Raw genomic sequence first — 18,383 nt, 5'->3', positions numbered from 1 at the left:
TCCTTTAATGTTTGTCTAATCTGTTATTAAAAACCTCTGATGATGGAAACTCCACAGGATCTAGGGCAATCCATTTTAGTAAGGAATACTTCTATTCCCTGGTAAGTAGGGGACAGTGAAAGAAGCTGATTAAGGACAACGGTTGAAAGAACAGTGGAAATTAATTTAAATTCAATATATTTTTATTCTTTGTAAATACAATGAGTACAACTTTTTAACTTCACAAATCGGTTAATCCACTTTGTACAGGAAAAGTTTTACTCATTCTATGATAGTTCAAGTGCTGATCTTTCTCAGTGCTAGTTCCTAATAACAAATCAAATTTTGAAAAGTACAGCAGCTATCTTTAAATGATTTTTCTTTCTACATTATTCGTACATCAAATAAGCAGCTTATAATGTTTTTGTGTGTGAGAGGGTGTAGGCGAACAAGGCTTCAAAATTAGAACCTGGAGTTTTCTAAAAAGGCATTGGAGACTTTTGGAAATTGTTAGCATTGTATCAGTCAACAACCTTTATTTCTTTGAAATAAAATTCCTTCCATTGATTTTTTAATAGTCATTTCATTTCTCTGCACATCTCATTGACAAAGAGTTTGGCCACCGTTGCCTTTGGTTTCAGCACTGTGCCAACGGGACAGCCAGCAGATCACTGAAGCGGTCATCTCCATTGTATTTGGTTTTGCTGTTTTAGTCTTCCTTTCTTGTGTTGTCTCTTTTCAGGTGTGTGTGTGTGTGTGTGTGTGTGTGTGTGTGTGTGTGTGTGTGAATGTGTGTCTGTGTGTGGAAGAAGAAGGAGGGAAGGTCGGGAAGGAAATGTATAAAGCTCTTCTGTCTTTGAGATGTTAACCGAACAAATTGTGGTGACATCTGCGTCAAAGATCACCAGTTCACTTTGTAGGAAGAATGGAGCTGCCGTCATAAGCTACCTTTTAATCAGTTCTGAAGGCCACTTCATGATGCATTATAGCAGAAGCAATGTTTTGGTAACTTGGTCTCAAATGTTGCCTATCGTATTAAAAACATTTTCCCAACATCGGCTACTTTTAAAACAATTCTGAAGGCCACCACATCTTGTGTTACAACAGAAGCCAAGTTTGGTCACCCGGTTCCAAATACTGAACAAGCTAAAGTACCTTCTTTCACATTTTGTCTCAGATCTGCCAGTTGAATGAGAGAATAGCAGAGTCTTTGTTAACTATGACTGGCATCTGAATTGCCTCCATCCTGTAGTAACAGGAATAGCAGCCAAATTCCAACCACTTTCACTTTTTCTGTAGAACAAAGCATTCTCTCCATGATCTAAATCACTCTGTTCAGAGCAGCAGAATCATATCTACTGGGGTATTTTTTGTCAATGAGTTTAAGGACTAAACATTCCCAGGCTTATGCTTCCTGTAGATTTTGTTAGTTGAGGCTTATTCTCCGTAGATAAAAGTTCTTCTCAAACTGTCCATCCTGATTGTTTCTTTTAAGGTAATTTATATGTCACTGGATTTGTACATATCTGAAAGCAGTCTTGTAATTGGTACATTCCCAATGGTCTTCTTGAAAAACACTTCTTCTATTGTAGATGGACTAATTGAACGTAAAGCTGGTAAAAGCAATAGAAGTTTTCCAAAACGACAGGGTTGTGTGGGATACCTAGAGACAGAGAGAAAAAGAATTTCATTGAATTTAAAGTATTTTTTCAAAGGAAGGACTTTATTTTATAGAAAAAGACCAATATTTACTAAATTGCACAGGGGTTGCTACCTATGTGTCCCAGTTTGAGACAAATTTGGGAGGAAACGCTTATGGCTCAACCTAAGTGCATTCTGCATGGTCTAGATTGACTCAGAATCTAGTGGGATACTATTGTCAGCCCAGGACAACTGTGCCAAAACCCTGTGCTTTGTACTTGTGTGAGCAACAAGGTTGACTGCAAGGAAAACTCTGTGGCAGTCAGCAGAACATAGAACAAGCTTTCTGAGTTTTGTTTAGCTCCTTTGTTCATTCCCCTAGAGCAGCAGGAATACAAAAACTGGACCTGCTCTGATGTGTCCCTCATACAGCCATGTTCTCAATGCAATACAGGGAAGAGCTTGAGTTGTAGTAACTGCCCTGTCATTTGAAGTACAGTTTAGAACTAGCTGGATTGTCATGGTAATCACCCCCTTTTGGTTAGCAGATATATTGAATACCAAGTGACATTTGTTAGGAGAGTTTTAGTTAAAGAAGCTGTGCTTTTCCCCAGGTAATGTGTTTGTGTATAGGATGTTTTCTGTCCTTTCTCCCAGCTTTTGAAGCCAGCACAGCACAGGATGTGCATTTTTAGCTGTGCTTATGTTGTCTTTACAACAGTGATTCTCAAACTTCTTCTTACAGAGGTCTCCCTAAAGGGAAGTGTAGATTGTTTGGAGAAACATGCTGCTTCCCCAGACTGCCCTCCCTTGCATCCTCTTGAGAGCAACTCCACTGGGATCACAGGGCTGATACTGCAGTAATATTGGCAGGAGAGTAAATTCAAGCCTGAGGATGAAACACACAGGCTGAAAGCCCTCTCACAAGGGAGTCTGAGTGAGAATCCTGTCAGTGGACTGCACTTTTCTCTTGTAAAAGGATATTGTTTGCAACATACACTGGGTAGCACAGTATCAAAATACTTCCGGCAACACAGAAATGCCGTGGAAAAGTTGATTCCTTGGAAGGGAAGATGTGGCTATATATTCCTCCCTGGCTTCTCTCTCCAACAGGCCCTGTCTCACTTAAGGTCTCCAGGGGGCAATCTTCATGGAAAAGGCCTTCCTTAAGAATAGGAAGAGACCACTATGCAGCAGTTACTCTTTTTGCTCTGAAGCAGCCATAACTGGATGGAATTTGCATTTTTACTTCCATCCCCAGTGCAGGCCATTCCCTGTAGACTAATAAAAGTGCTTCAGAGACTGCTACCATCTAATCTCTGGTACTGATAGGGCTTCTGCCTGACAGAGCTAAGATGACAGCAAATCAAAGTTTCAGAGGGAAAAAAACGTATAACAGTTCCTCTTCCACTGCTCCATCTCCAACTGTTTTAGTCTCATGGACTTCCACTGCAGCTAAAAGACTTTGCTGCAGCACCATAATGGGATTCACAAATTCTGAGGTTTTCATTTGAACCTGATCACAAACTCCGGGTGACATCTTGGAAGAGCCACTTAAGCTCCTTGTGTCCTGATTTCTGTGTCTGCAAAATGGAGGAGGTTGTATGGGAACTGGAGATCCTGTATAAAAGGCACTCATACTGACTGAGATGCAATGTTTTGAGCATCACTTTTAGTGGTATTTGATGGAATAAAACACAGAGGAAATTTAGCCCTCTGAACTGCAAAGTGTTGCACAGCCATTATCACTTCCCAGAGGAAGAGCTCTCCTTTTAACACCTTTCTGTTTGTTTAAAAACACCCATGTGCTGGAGCACACTTGAAGAGGAGCAACAAAGGTGGTTAAGGGTCTAGAGCACAAGTCCTGGTTAAGGGTCTAGAGCAACAGCTAAGGGAGTTGCAGTTGTTTAGCCTGAAGAAAAGGAGGCTGAGGGGAGGCTTTATGACTCTCTACCTGAAAGGAAATTGTAGTGGCGTGGGTTTTGGGCCCTGCTCCCAGTCACAAACAATAGGACAAGAGGAAATGGCCTCAAGTTGCACCAATGGAGGTTTAGTTTGGATATTAGGAAAAATTTCTTTCCCAAAAAGGTTGTCAAGCATTGGAACAGGCTGCACAAGGAAGTGGTAGAGTCATCATCCCTGAAGGTAGTTAAAACGTTTACATGTGGCCCTTGGGAACATGATTTATTGTGGACTTGGCAGTGTTAATGGTTGAACTGAATAATTTTAAGGATCCTTTCCAACATTTTCTATGGTTCTATTTCAGAAATCCCAGCCGGCTGGCAGCCAATGTATACTCTCCGTAGCAGCCTGGTCCACATTTCAGTCAGTGCAAATGCCACCTTGCGTGCAATGAGAGCAGGATTTCAGCCCTACAGCTGCCAGAAGCACTGGCAGAAGCCACCACTGACCTGGTGTGAATGTAGCTGTTCAGGGTGAGCTGGGCTTCGTCTTGAAGGGCTGCTATGGCAGCAGCATTGCGGAAACTCCTCAGTTCAGAACCACTGTGTGTGGGCACTGGAAAGCAGATCAGTTACTAGTTCAGCTTGACTCTTGTGTGGATCAAAACAGTTCAGCTAGTGCTATCAATGGAAATTAAACGTTCCCATTAGTTCCCCAGCACTCCACTGTCAGCCCTTTCAAAATGCAGCAATGACTATTGGAATTCAATACGGGGAAACCTACTGGGTGATTCAAAGCTGTGCCTGGTTTAAAACATCACTTTAAAGCAGCAACCTCACAGTTATCAAACCAGACAAGTGAGAGATCCTTTTTGCTTACCAGCTTTAAAAGTGACAATGCATTTGAGACAGGCAAATTCAGTAGCATCTAGCCGAAGTTGTCTAAATCTAGCCACAACCTCCTGTAAGGCCTGTATTTCTGAAATAATTTTATTCAGCTTCTGAGAATCTGTATTGTCACCGTTCATGCCTGAAACGGAAACAGATGAAATAAATAATATTAAAGGCATTTGCTTTATTTCATATTGATTTCTGACAAAATCCTCTGTATCAATGTCCTCTCTATTGTCACACTTGTCTATCTTGTTCCATGTAAACTGACTATATTGTATGAAAGTTAATATAAAATCTTCTCTTGGATGATAACAAACACAGTAATTTGCATTTAAATGACAATGCAAGCAGTCATGAATACAACAAAACAACATTATTTGCATTTAAATATAGATTTATAAATGACAGGTATGCTCTATTGTTCAGTAGGAATTTGTTATTCTTTACATGTTGTTCTTTTTTCAGTAATGTATTTTTATGGTAATTTTTGTAACAAAGTCATTAAATTGTGCAATTCTTACCAGATACAGCCAGTAGAGTGTTAGCATCAACTGGAATGGCCCATTGTGCTATTCCTAGAACAAACAGTTCTCTCCAAGCATCTTCCAAAAGCATCAGCTGTCATACAATAGATGTACAATATAACATAGTGTATAATTTATAGATTTATAAACAATTTAAATATGTAAATTTCTGTTATTTTAAAAACTACTTTAAATGCCTGTCATGGTATTTCCCCCACAGCATTCATTAGCTCTTCTCTTAGCCTTTTGAGAAGGTGTCTAGAAAAAAAGTCTATGCATTGTAGAAAAACACTGAGGGTTGGCTCACTGTGCACCATGTTGTGGACCAAAAGGGAAGAGAAAGAAAGAGAGAATTCTTTTCCCAGAGCATTTGCTCACAACATGAACACACCTGCTTTCTCAGCATTGTATGGGTTCTCTTCTCCTCCCCCTCAGCACTTATACAGCTGTTCTAGGACAGGTCTTTCCTCTTGCTCTCTGGGATTACACTCCTTTCCTTCCAGAAGGCACGATTTTGTGAAGAAAAGCTGGATAACATCCTGGATCAGTGTAAGGAGCAGTGCTTTAGAGCACACATCCATCTTATAACCCCTTTCTTACTAAGCCACTCTCTGTATCTGTCAAGCACAGCATCTGAACACATGAACATCAGTGTCACTTGTTTTTCTGTTTTTTTTCTTAAAAATCACTCAGAAATTCCAGGCACTAAAACCAATTTCCTTTCAGAGATGCGAATATCCAGGCACCTATGCTGACAGCATTGCTAGTTCTCTGCAGTTTTTGCACACTGCATGCCTCTATGGAGGATGTGTTTTTCTCTGTTTTCCCTCAGGCAATGCTTGTGATTTCCCTGAAGAGGCAGTGGTGGATCTGAAGAGGAGACAAGACTTCTGGAAATGCAGACTGGCAAAGCCAGAACAGACGTATTTAGTCTTGAGGGTATCTATGGGTTGCTAGATTGTTAGCCCAGACCACCTCTGAAGAGAGGACTGGAGGACCTCTGGTTCAGCTGAATTGCATGGCCAAAGGGCACATGATGGTGTGTGCATGTTGCTGAGACCTTGTGTCACAAAATAGGGTGGGAGAGATTTGAAGAGGTGAGAACTGTAGTGGGCTCAGAAGATACCTTCTAGCAGCTCCATGCAGTGAAAGCAGATTGCCCAAAAAAATGAAGCCACCAAACCAAAACCCCAAAACCTGCAGTCATTGATGTTTCTATGGTCCCTGAAACTACCATCAGCTTAGCTTCTTAGGAAAAGAGGAAGGAGGATGTAAAGAGTCTGTAAAGAAGAGCAAAGTAAAATAAAGATGCTGTACCAAATGAATGATGATATCCTTGGAATCAGGTATGTGAAGGTAGTGGGTGATACAGAAAGCACCAATAAAAGCAAACCCTTCATCTATGTGCAAACTCCTAACAATACTGCTGTTCAGGACAGTGGTACTTGTTGCCAGCCACTAGGACACCAGGCAATGGACAGAAACTGCACAGGAAATTCCACCTGAATATGAGGAAAAACTTCTTTACTGTGCACCAAGCACTGGAACATGTTACCCAAAGTGGTTGTAGAGTCTCTCTCACCGGAGATGTTTAAGAATGGCCTGGACACAGTTTTGTGCCATGTGCTCTGTGATGACCCTGCTTGAGGCAGGGAGGTTCGATCAGGTGTGATCCCTTCCAACCTGATGCCTCCTGTGATTCCATGATTACAAGTTTTAAACCATCCTGTTCCAGTCTGAATTCTCAGAGTCTCTGCTCTCAACTTGTCACTGTGGGGTTATGTCCATTTCATGCCTTTTTGCCCTGTGTGCTCTGCAGAACTTCTCCATAACACAAGGGAAGTGTGACAGGAAGGTACTTGTGTCCCTGCATACAGCTGCTATTTGAAACACTTACAATGGATTTTGCAGTACCAAAAACTGCCCAGATTATTGCCTGAAATGGAGACAGGGAGGGGGTACTGTGTCCGGAGTGTGGTCCCCATCTCATCGTTCTTCTGAGAGCAGATGAACCTTCCCTAAAGTTTCCTAACCACTGCAGCCTGCAAACCCAGTCTCTCCTCTGGATAATCCCACCTGATGGATGTGCAGGTGTCTGTATGACACAGAAAATTATTTGCCAGCCTTTCATTTGCTTTTGTCATTTGCTTTCATTTGCTCTTTTTTTGTCATTCATTCATGCAGATACAATGGCAATGAATGGTGGTTCCTGGAAGATATCAATTTCATATTTTTTTTTCCCACTAAGCCTTTAAAGTCAGAAGACTTTAGAAATAAGAGACTATTCCAATAGCAAAAGCTTTCTTCATGCCTATGCGTAAGTCTGTAAAACCACCAATTAAAATAATTCATGCTGAAGTCATACTCAGCCTTCCTTCTTCAAAGAAATAACAAATACCAGGCTTTCTGAACAACTGGTTTTGCTTCTTAATCAACCCCATCCTTGCTGTGACCTTTTGCTGGGGACCTGCATTGGGCCAACCTGTCTCACAGATAACGTGGGCAGGTGTGCAAGCCAGAAAGAAGCACTAGAAGCATGGCATTCTTTGTTTTGTGGTTTCCAGTTCAAAATGGACTTAATCTGCATGAATCAGGGAAGGGACACAGCCTCTGTCTTACCAGAGGTAAAAACGCAGCAATGCTCAGACTTGTGTTTTATCAGCAAATTGGTTTCTATTTATTTCCCTGCCTTCAAGATAAAACTGCCCCAGAGTTCTGAAATTACAGTGCACTTGGCTTTTTTAGAAGAGCACAAAAAAAAAAAAAAAAAAAAAAGCAAAAATCAGGAAAATATTTTAGTTTCTCCTCAGCAGATGTCAGGGATACCAAAAGAGAAATGCAGACATTTACAGCTGGGCCATTGTCAAATTAAATAAAGTGATAGCAATGTTATAAAAATCAACTGTATGATTATTCATGAAATAAGGTGATAAAATCAGAATTATTTCTTCTCCAGCTCTCCTAATTGTGACAGGGGAATTGTGCAGGAAGAGGCCCAAATCAAAGCTTTTGAGCTGAGCAGCTCTGAGTTTTGAGGAAGCTGATTTGCAATGAGCTACAGCAAGTGAGAGTGATGTTAAGCAAAGGCTGGGTTTTTAACATGTTACTCACTAAGATTAGTCCCTGCTATGAAAGTGAAAGAGGCAGTGGGTTATTTAATGGGAGCACTGTGGTGCCTATGGTAGATAAGCAGGCTGTGCTTGGTCACACACCAGGGAGATCTCCCCTGCTTGCAGATCCTGCTGCCTCCTCCTCTCCACACGAACAGAGATGATGGTGTGGGAAATGCCTCCCTCTTATGTCAGATAAACCCTTTGCCTATGGAGCCTCCTGTGGACATCACTGGTCCAGAAATGGACCCAGCCTGCTCCTGTGTGCTGGAGCTGCTGCTGGAGCACCTGGTTCTTGTCCCTGACACTTGAGCCTGTTTCTTTGGCCACTCACTGTGACAGACTCAGTGCTCCACAGGATAAGTGGCAGCAGAAGACAAGATTAGAGAGCAGCAGGATGCCACACTGGGATTCATGTCTTCCTACTGGCATGTGTGACCTTCCAGGCCCTATCTCATCTCTCCCCTCATCCTCACTGCACAGCAGGGCAGCAGGTAGAGCTGAGCAGCATTCCTCTTTGACTAATTTCACAAGGATTTCAAGACGTGGGTTTGGTGCTAGAAAATGAGCATTTTTATATACCTTAGCTTTATAACACATTGTGACTATCATTATTTATCTTTAGATTGAAAACATTATTGGTTTTCTAGGAAGCTCTTTTCTTGTAGCTCAAAATACATATTTGCATATCAACTGCAAAACTTGTAACGTGCTTCTGGGGAGAGGAACTAGTTCCTCTGACGACTGCTATGTAACATCTATGGCACAGTTTTTCTAGTTACCATTTTGGTAAATTAGCTCAATCATATCAAAGTAATAGATGTCTTTTATGATTGGAGCTTTGTGTAGATTTCCACCCTTCCATTTCACAATTATCTGATTACTTTTTAAAAAATTGGTGCATTATACAAAGCATACTGAGTCCTCATCAAGAATCAAGTCATTAGGAAATTGTTTCATCTTGTATGGTTCACCTATGATTTACTTGAGGCAAAGGGAAATTATCATAGAGGAAAACAAAACATATTAGGGAAGATTTTAATTAATGGTAAAAATATTGGGGCTGGCCAAATACTGCTCCCACCATATTGATGTAATTGTAAGCCAAGGTGAAGAAGGAAAAAAATGTCTGCATAAACAGTTGAGAGGAGAGGAGAAAAAGAGGAGGAGGAGAAGGAGGACATGGAGAGGAGGGGGAGGAGGAAAAGGAAGAACTGGTAGAGGAGGAGGAGGAGGAAGAGGAGGAGAATTGGTCTTCAGAAACAACCTCAGTCATATCCTGAAACCATAAACTTAACTAAGCATTTCTCATCCCTAAATAGCAAAGTAAGATGCTATTCCCCATTTTATGGAAGGAAAACTTGTCCTACAAGTAGAAAAACAGTTTGGGCATACTAAGTTTTGTCTGCAGCCTGGTGATTTCTCCTCTAGCATTTGTCCTTCCATAATATTAGTTTTATGTTAGATTTCTTTTTCCTGGATTTCCTTGATTTTTCACTTGCTTCACGAGATAAAAGTTGGAGGAAAGCAGTTTCTAAATCACTGCCTGGTTTTCAGGGACACACTGAAACGCTGCACTGAACTTCAGAGCTGCTGAAGTCCATTACCGATTTCAAAGTCTGGGAGTGGAAGCTCAGGACCCAATGTGAAGTCTAAGCCTTCTTTAACAGGCAGGCCAGGCCGTTGCCACTCCCACTGCCACTGCCTTACCTGGTCTTGTAAGGACAAGGTGGAGAAGGCTGGGACACTTTTGGCCCACTTGATGCTCATGAACAGAAGTCTGGCTGCTGACTCGCAGACGGATTCAGTGGCCACTTCGTACAGATACATCGGGGTGCCGTTGACTTCGTGTGGGTACTAATGGCAAAGAGAACATAAAGCCATCTCATACAGTGCCACCAAGGCAGCCTGATCTTCCTCTCCCCTACATCCAGTGCTCTGGTCATGCCCAGTACAGTGTGCACTCTCCTGTTCTGCAAGCAGAGGGCATTGCTTGCAGTGGGCTCACTCCAAACTGCTCCTTGCTGCTTATCCATGTGGATGAGCTGTACTACAGAAACTGTTCAGAGCAGGAGCTTGAAAGGAGAATGAAATGATTGCATCAGAAGGGGAAAAGCATACCAAAATTATGTGTCATGCTTTACTCTGTTACACAATAGAACACCTCTGATAGCAGAGTTAGAAGAGTAAAAATTTGATTAACAACATGTAGTTTGTAACCTTGCTTCAGAAGCTGATTTAGCATTCCAGCCCTGCTCAGCAAAGCAGTAAATATTCATTTAGCCTAAACCTTCACCTTGATCCCTGACTGCAACAGTTTGTAAGTAGATGCATAGAGCCTAGCATAACTATCTAGAGGCTGTGTAGGGTTTGAATGGAGTTATGTTTTCAAGGGTGTGCTAAATTTTCTTGCCAAATAAATTCTGATTCAGCATTTTTTTAAAGTTACCACGTAAAACTATATGTTGTGACCACGTTTATGAAGGGTTCTGCCAAGCTATGTACCAGGTCTGAAAATGCAGAACTGTTTAGGCAGTTTCTTCTGTGATTTTCTAGATGCTGTGAAGACACAAAATGCCATTGCAAATGGGCTAATGAAAAACATCACCTTTCAGCTAATTCCTGTGCAGTCGAGGCCACAGCAGTGCTTCCACTGGGCTGCTCAGGAAATGTCACAACCAAGAAGTGCAGAGAGCCAGCTTAGCCAAGTTTGAGTTTTGTGTCTGTGGGGACAAGCTGCAGGCTTTGGTCAGTACACAAAGTACTTTCTGAACTACACCACCATGGAGACTGGCATTTCTCTGAAGAAAACTCATTCACAGGGATTGCATTCCTTGTGAAACAAGGTCTAAAACTGACTTGTGGATGGGCTCCAGGCAGGAGGAGCATTTCTGCACCCATGAAGGTATAAGAATGCGTGAGACAGGGTTTGTATGGAGCAGGTTATCTGCTGCTCCTGCTGCATACCGCTTCTCCAGAGGGATTGCACCTCATCTCCTCACAGCCTTTAGGGATGTAACAAAAGTCCCCACCACAACCCACAAAGCCTCAGGCCTTGCTGTTTTTTCCATGTCTACCCCAGAGGCAGGAAGGAGCTGACAGGTTGCAGGCACCTCAGCAGCAAGGTTTGCAGCCCGCGGGGGGCCGGGGCAGGGGCTGACCTTCGGGGTGGGCTGTGCCAGGCCCACCAGAGCCTGTCTCTCCGGGGTGCCGGTGACAGCGGCCAGCTCCAGGCCATGGGGCTCCAGCTGGGAGACGGCGGTGAAGAAGGCGGGTGCCGGCAGGGCGGCGGCGGGGAAGTGCGGGGCTCCGCCGCTCTCCTCCTTGTGCCCGCGGAAGTAGAGAGCCACCTGCTTCCGGATCGTCGACGTGCGGGGGCCCCGCTCGTGCTGCACCGCTGTGGGCATCAACGAGGGCCGAGGCAGTCACCGCGGGGTGCCCCGCGCTGCTCGACCGGCCTTCCCTCCCTCCCTCCCTGCAATTTCCTGAGGCCGGCCCTGTGCCCCCCGCCCGAGGGTGCCTGGGGAGAAGTGTCTGAGGTGCCGCAGGATGGGAGGGTCAGTCGTGGCCAGGCCAAGGAGACACCGGGGTGACTCAGCGCTCCTCAGTTCAGAGAATCTCCCTCCGGCTGCCCCGCCACCCCAGCCCCGGGAGAGGGGGAGCAGGTACCATCTTTGTTCATGTTGACCTCCAAACACTTCTTCAGCCGGCAGGCTCGGCACTGGTTCCTGTGCGTCTTGTCCACCGGGCAGCCTCCCTGCAACACAGCCAGCCGTCGGGCCGGGGGCAGCAGCGCCCACCCGCCGGCCCCGGGAGGCGCGGAGGGGCCGGCCCTGCGTGCGCCGTGCCGGGCCGAGTCGGGCCGGGCCAGGTGCTCGGCCTCGGGGCAGGGCGGGCCGGGCCGCCTTCAGCACCCGAGACAGCGACGGCGGCGCCTCCCCCTCGGGGCTCCCTTTGCACCGCGCATCCCTCCGCGATCCCAGCCTCACATCCCCGCGGGGACGCTCCCGGAGTGGGAAGGAGAGCGGGGAGCAGAAAGGGAAAAGCGGGGCTGCCTCCGCCTGGGCGCGGGCACGATACGCAGTTTGTAAACCCATGGTTGTCCATCGCCTGGCTGTGCTGAGGCTTACCGGGAGGCCGCCCCTCTCTGTCCTCCCGTGCCCAGGCGATGTGCTGGCTCTGCCTTCCCCCTGCCCACATCCCTCCTTCTCCCTGCACATCTCTCCCATCCTCTCCGGTGCGCTGGGGGCGGGGGGACGTGCAGGGCGAGGCGGGCTGGGGCACCCAGCGCCCAGCCTCGGCCCGGGACCCGGCAAGGGAGGGTGAGGCTGCGCGGCTGCTGCATCTCTTGCTGCGGAGTCTCTCTCTTGGTGGGGCAGGGGCAATGCGAGCCCCTGGGGAAATGGGGGGTGCAGGCGGTGAGGGGGCTCGGCTGCTGCTGGTACCTGATTTCCTGATTTGCAAACATAGGTCCTATTCCTCCTGATGCTCCTCTTGAAAAATCCCGAGCACCCATCGCAGGCGTAAACCCCATAGTGCTTTCCGGAGCTGCGGTCCCCACACACTTTGCAAGGGATGTCTAAAATGCGACCTGAAAGCAGAGAAGGGAAAGAGGGAGAGAGAGAGCTCTCAGCAATCTGACCTCCGGAGGGATTAGCCCCAGAGCCGCAGTACAAGCAAATAATGAAGTGATTTTATAGCCAACTTTCTTTTCCTTGAGCAAGTGTCAGTTTTCTACAATGAGCATTATTCATGCCCCGCTACGTTTATTTGGATCTTCTATAATCGCCAAGACCCATTTTGGAAGGGAAGATTACAGCAGCGGGAGCAGCAGTCTTGCCTGCGAGAAGTGAGGATGAGGGGGAGGGGAGGGAATTCGGGGGGTTTGGTGTGGGGGGGTGTGTGTTTCTCTGGCTTTCTGGCACTCGACAAACAGGACGGCGCTTTCCCTGGGCAGGAGAGCAGTCAGGAGACCGATGCACAGAATAAACCAAAACAAAACAAAATAAAATGATTGGGAAGCCAAGCAACCTCCTCTCCCCGCTGGCAACCCTGGCGAAAGGGGACTGATTTTCACGGCAGGGAAGGCGTGCCATTTTCTTCACCCCGAAACCTGCAGCAAAACTTTGCGCCTCTGTTTCGTGCGCGGAGGAGTCAGGGGAGCTGTGAGCCTGGCGGGCGGGCAGTGTCCCCCGTCCCGCTCCGCTCCGCCTCGCCGCAGCCCCCGCTCCGCCGCCGGGCGCTGCTTTCGCTCCGGCTGCCACCAGAACTGCGAATACTCTCAGGGAGATGGAAAAACTCGTGCAGAGACGATTGCAGCCCCGTTTAAGAAACCCGCCAAAACCCCGCTCGGCTTCTGCCTTTGCTCCGTTTTTTTTTCTTCTCTCTTCTGCTGTTTCTTTTTCTTTTATTTTTTTCTTTTCCTTTAATTTTTTCTTTTTTCCTTTAATCCTTTTCTTTTTCCTTTATTTTTTCTTTTAATTTCTTTCCATTTTCATGTTTCTTTTCCTTTTCCTTGCTCTCTTTTTCTTTTTCCTTTATTTTTTCTTTTCTTTTTACTTTATTTTCCTTTCCCTTGTTTTCTTTTTCTTATTCTCTTCCTTTTCCTTGTTTACTTTTTTCCTTTAATTTTTTTTTCTTTCTTCTCTTCTCTTCTCTTCTCTTCTCTTCTCTTCTCTTCTTTCTTTTTCTCTCTTCTCTTCTCTTCTCTCTTCTCTTCTCTTCTCTTCTCTTCTCTTCTCTTCTCTTCTCTTCTCTTCTCTTCTCTTCTCTTCTCTTCTCTTCTCTTCTCTTCTCTTCTCTTCTCCCTCAAACAGCCTCTGCCTCAAACAGCCTTATTCCCTCTTACCAGACCTTAAATTATAAATTCAGTCCCTCTCACCAAGCCTTGGTCTCCAGACTCTAATGGAGGGCTCTCGGGGCCGCTATATTTTTTTGGAAGTAGTTCAGGGACAGCCCTGGCTACGGGTGGGTGAAGATGGAGGGGGAAAGCGGCAGAGTGCGGAGCAGTGCTGGGGGGCGGGAGGGGGCAATGGAAACAGGCCGCAGGGGCTCCTCTCGCTCCCTAGAGAATTTAGGAGTCCGAGATACTTTCAGACATGTCTGCGCTAAGGTTCTAAGACAATGCCTGCTGGCAGACAATAGGGACATTAGATAAAGTGTTAACTTAATGATTTTCCCCATTGAAACTCGTTTGACTGCCTCCAATGAGCACAAGCTGCCAGCTTCTCCCCTAAATGAAACCCGACAGCTGCTATACACAACACGGCGAGAGGGACGGGGATTAGGTTAGGGACTGCGAGAGGGAGGGGTGGCGGAGGGAGAGAAGGTGGGAGGGGGGGAGAGAGGTTAAAGAATAGAAAACTTTTGCGCAATTAATAAGGAGCGCAGCTGAAGGATGCCCCCCCGCACACCACTGCCTGCGAGCAAACCGCGGCTTTGGAGCTGCAGGTAGGCGCCCGTGAGGAGGGCTGAGGCCAAGGCACGGTTTCTGGGAGTGTGTAATTACAAGCCCTCCTTGCCACCTGCCTATTGGGGCACCAGTGACCCGTCAAAAAGTGTAGCATGGGAATTCGGATATCGCACAATGCAAACGGGGGAAAGCGCCCGACTTCCCTCTCCAGTCCTTAGCATCCACGGGGAGAGAGAGGATCCACACGCACGCACACAAAGGAGGAGGAGGAGGAGGGGCAGGCTGGGGGTGGGGGCAGACACGCTGGAGCGGTACGTGCAGCGGTGGTGCATCCCGGTGCTGAGCCCGCACTGCTGCGCTGCCCCCGTGCACCCGTCCCAGCGCCGCTCCCCTTCCCGCGGCTCCGGGCCCGGCCTCGGCCCCGCACACCCGGGCCCGCCGTGTGACCGCCGCCCCCCGGGGCACCGGGCAGCCACACGGTCCCCGCTTGCCCGGCCGGCCTGCGGAGTGGGGCGGCCGGCTCTTCTGCCAGCGCTTAAGTGGAGACGGAAAAACTTGTGATAGTTTTCCCCACATAGATTTTAAGTTTGGGAGCTGCTTTGGGAAAAAAAAAAAAGTCCTATGCACTATGTAGTACATATCCACAGCATGCATATAAACACACGGCCCATGTACTCCTTACACGTCCCCGTATTCCTGCCGTAGATGGCGAGCACCTGGAGCACCTCACCAAACCCACACAAGCACCTGGATCATCCCACGAAACCCACACAAGTCGGTGGCCGCTCTGCTGAGCTCCGTGGCCCCGGCGAGGCGGGGACGGGGTAGGGGGCACGGCGGAGGGAGCGGCCAGAGCCCCCCGCATCCCGCCTTGGCGGGGCCGCCCCGTCCCGGCCGCGCTCTGCCCACCCCCTCCGCCCCTCCGAACCCCCAGCCCTGCCCCGCGGGGGCTGTTATGAGAAAACTTTCTTGCTGGGCAAAATATGAAATAAATAGACGGGTAAGAGGCAGGGCGGGGGGTGGGAAGGGAAAAATGTAAGCTTGACACGGGGTCATGCGATAACTGATTAACTCTGTTTAAAAGCGCTCCGGTTCCCCGAAGTACCGCTTCGTCTCAGAAGTTTTAGCGCTAAGAAAATGGGATTTCTGTTCAGCAGGGAAACCGTTTTGAACATCCCACGACAGGGGGTCCTTGGGGGCTTTTTTTGTGTGTCATAATTGCTTAAAGGATATATGGCAGCCCCGATTACTGTAATTACCATCAGAGGCTGTTGAAAGAAGTTAGTCTGGGCTCGGGGGACGGCGGGATGGGGTCTTGTTACCACCCAGGCAGACATCGCAGTTGACATCGCCGGTCGCCCACCGGCGGGCAGAAAAGCCAGGACGCAGTCCCCTCGCCCGGGAGCCCCTCAGGACCCCCGGGACGATCGCCCAGGCCCTGGAATAGCCGGCCGGCCTTTTGCATGCGCTGCCGAGGCCGGCAGGGCTCGGGCCCCGGCGCTGAGGAGACACAGAGTGTCCCCATGCCCGTGGGTTGGACTGAGTCGGGCCTCGGGGTCCCTTTCGGGAGGTCCCCAAGGGTCAGGGGGTCACCATGAAAGCGGCGGCGGTGGCCGGGGGGTCGCTCAGCGCCGTGGGGCCGGAGGAGCGATCCAGCCTGGCGGGTTTTCACCTCCGCAAAATGTCTCCGGCAGAAGCTCCGCCGCCCTTTGGGGACAAGACTCCCCGGGGCTGCCAGCCCCTTCCTCATCACTCAGAAACCTGCCAGGAGCCCCGACAGGTCCCGGCGCGGCTGCCCACGAGCCCGATCCCGCTCCGGCTGCCTCGCTCGGCCCGGGCAACCTAGGGAATGCAGTCGGCCGAAGCAGCCCCAGCCGCCGCATGTTTTTAAGCCCCCGTCCCCTTCCCCGGTAGCAGTACCTTAGCACCTCGACTACAATTTTATTCCCTTCCTAGCGGGGCTGGGGCAAAGAGATGCCGCACTCAGCCCCGCGGAGGAAGAGGACAAGCCAGCGACGCCGAAGCGGCGGCAGCTCGGCAGTAGCGCCGGGGGCTCCGCGCCCCCGCCGCCTCCACGCGCGCCCTCCGCGCCGCGGCCCCGCTGCCCCCGGCCCCGCCGCCGCGCCCCCGCCCTCCTCCGGCTCCCCGGCCCCCGCGGACAAAGGGCGGGCTCGGGTCAAAATAATGGAGGGCAGCGGCGAGGAGAAGGCCGCGGGGCTGGCGGGGGGCGGCCGGTGGCAGGTACCGCGGCGGGAGGGAGATTTGCCTCCCTTGGCCGCCACTCCGCAACCCCGGGAGCCTGTCGGAGCGCAGAGGAAATAGCTGTCCGATCCATCACTTGTCAGACATTAAATTGGATTGGGTATTTTTCCCCCCTTTGTTACTGACTCCATCCATATTACAAACTCCGAAAGTCCCATCGGGATTATACGAATTGAGCCATTCTGTAAGAGCGGTTAGTCATGCTTTAAATTCCCCAGTTATGAGGTGCATGGATTTAGGATTAAGGAAAATGTGACTTTTAAGTTGTTTCTGCTTTCCTCGTTGCAGGATTATTTGTTGTAACTAGGAATAGTGTGCAAAGTATTGCATTTAAATCCTCCTTCGACTGAGTTGCTTACGCGATTCCGTGTAATTGAGTGACCGGAGTTTCAAACTCTTAAAAAGAAATCATTATGTCGCAGAAGGTTGCATAAAACCCGTGAGAAAACCAGCACGTTTAAACGCCGAAATGCCTTTTAAACCCAAACCTTCCCCCTTCACCCCTGTGCCGGAGACCCGCAAGAAACCGGCCGCTTCCCGGCGGGACCAGCCCCCTCCCCGCCGTCGGCGGAGTCGCCTTCCCGGGTGCTCGCTGCCCACGGGCTTCTGCCCCGGTTCCCAGCCCGGAAAGCCGGGGCACGCAGCTGGAAAACGGCTTTTTGTAAGCCCCAGGCCCAAACTCCATCGGGGCGACCCCGAGCCTATATATTCCTTGCCACTCCGGTTGGAAATATACACTTCTTTTTCAATTGGGCGCGGGGTGTGGGGGGGTGCAAACCCAAGCCACAACCCCCCCTCCCCTTCCTCTCCCTCCCCTCCACCTCCCGCCCCCCAGGCCAGGCTGCAGCCGGCCTCGGAACGGCTGCTCGAAGCCTCCACCGCGTTATTACCCACTTGTTGATCCCGCCGGCTTGCTCATGCTCGAAGCCCCCGTGAGTCGCTAAACTCGGGGCGAAGTGTCGGCGCCGGGGCGAGGCGGTGCGGCCCCCCCGGGGGCCCCCCGGCTCCGCGGGGCAGGTGCCTCCCTCGGGTGCTCACTGCTGGCTCCGCCGCGGGGGCCGGCACATCCTCGCCGCAGCCCCGCTCCCCCGGCGATGTCCTCCCGAGGGAAGGGGACACGCTGCGGGGACGCGGAAAGGGGGTGGGGGGCGCGGAAAAAAAAAAGTGGAGCAAAATGAAAAAAAAAAAAGAAAAAAGAAAAAAGAAAAAAGAAAAAGAGCAACGAAGTGACCCAAAGTCGGCGGCCGCCGGCTGCCCCTCTCCGAGTAGATGCTCTCGGGACCCTGGGAGGGTGATGGGGGTGCGGCTGCGTTCGCCACCGCGCTCCTGGAAGGCAAGCGAGAGCCACAGCAGCCAGGACAACAATGAGGCGAAGGAGAAGGTAGGATAGGGAGCGGGGCTCTGCGCCGAGCGCCTCGGTGCAGCAAGCAGGGAGATCAGAGCCTGGAAAAATAATGGAAGGGGGGAAAAGGCGTCAGAGGAGGCAGTCTCTGCCTCTCAGAAACTGAATGGTATAAAAAGGGAAAGGTTTCCAGAAGTTCATTACACTGGCTGACTTCGCGCTTTGAGCTCCAGGCTTCGGCCCCTATAATATCAGCAGAGAGGCAGTGACAGGCAGCGGCGGGGAGGGGAGAGGGACGCCCCTTGCCCACTGAGCTTC

At 49.1% G+C, this 18,383-nt stretch overlaps 1 protein-coding gene across 1 annotated transcript; it reads right to left on the bottom strand.

The window, feature by feature from the left end:
- Window positions 1-168: 168 nt before the first annotated feature.
- Window positions 169-17,911, bottom strand: NR2E1 (nuclear receptor subfamily 2 group E member 1). Its single transcript, XM_064707836.1, has 9 exons — window positions 17,618-17,911; window positions 12,495-12,640; window positions 11,719-11,806; window positions 11,211-11,446; window positions 9,760-9,906; window positions 4,937-5,033; window positions 4,402-4,551; window positions 4,032-4,137; window positions 169-1,642 (listed from the first exon to the last, which is right to left on the bottom strand). Exons 1-9 carry the CDS (start codon window positions 17,640-17,642, stop codon window positions 1,480-1,482), a joined length of 1,158 nt encoding a protein of 385 aa, XP_064563906.1. The 5' UTR covers window positions 17,643-17,911; the 3' UTR covers window positions 169-1,479.
- Window positions 17,912-18,383: the final 472 nt, after the last annotated feature.

The sequence above is a fragment of the Zonotrichia leucophrys genome, chromosome 3 (genome assembly GCF_028769735.1).
Source record: "Zonotrichia leucophrys gambelii isolate GWCS_2022_RI chromosome 3, RI_Zleu_2.0, whole genome shotgun sequence".
Lineage (NCBI taxonomy): Eukaryota > Metazoa > Chordata > Aves > Passeriformes > Passerellidae > Zonotrichia > Zonotrichia leucophrys.
The sequence above is the reverse complement of the archived record's forward strand: the minus strand, read 5'-3'. Positions and strand labels throughout refer to the sequence as shown.

Excerpts from the sequence above, each read along its gene's own strand:
- NR2E1 (XM_064707836.1), bottom strand. The coding sequence starts at position 17,642 with ATGAGCAAGCCGGCGGGATCAACAA. Across the intron at positions 11,807-12,494 it reads TTTGCAAATCAGGAAATCAG|GGAGGCTGCCCGGTGGACAA; the intron begins GTACCAGCAGCA and ends GCTGTGTTGCAG. Across the intron at positions 4,552-4,936 it reads CACTCTACTGGCTGTATCTG|GCATGAACGGTGACAATACA; the intron begins GTAAGAATTGCA and ends TTTCCGTTTCAG.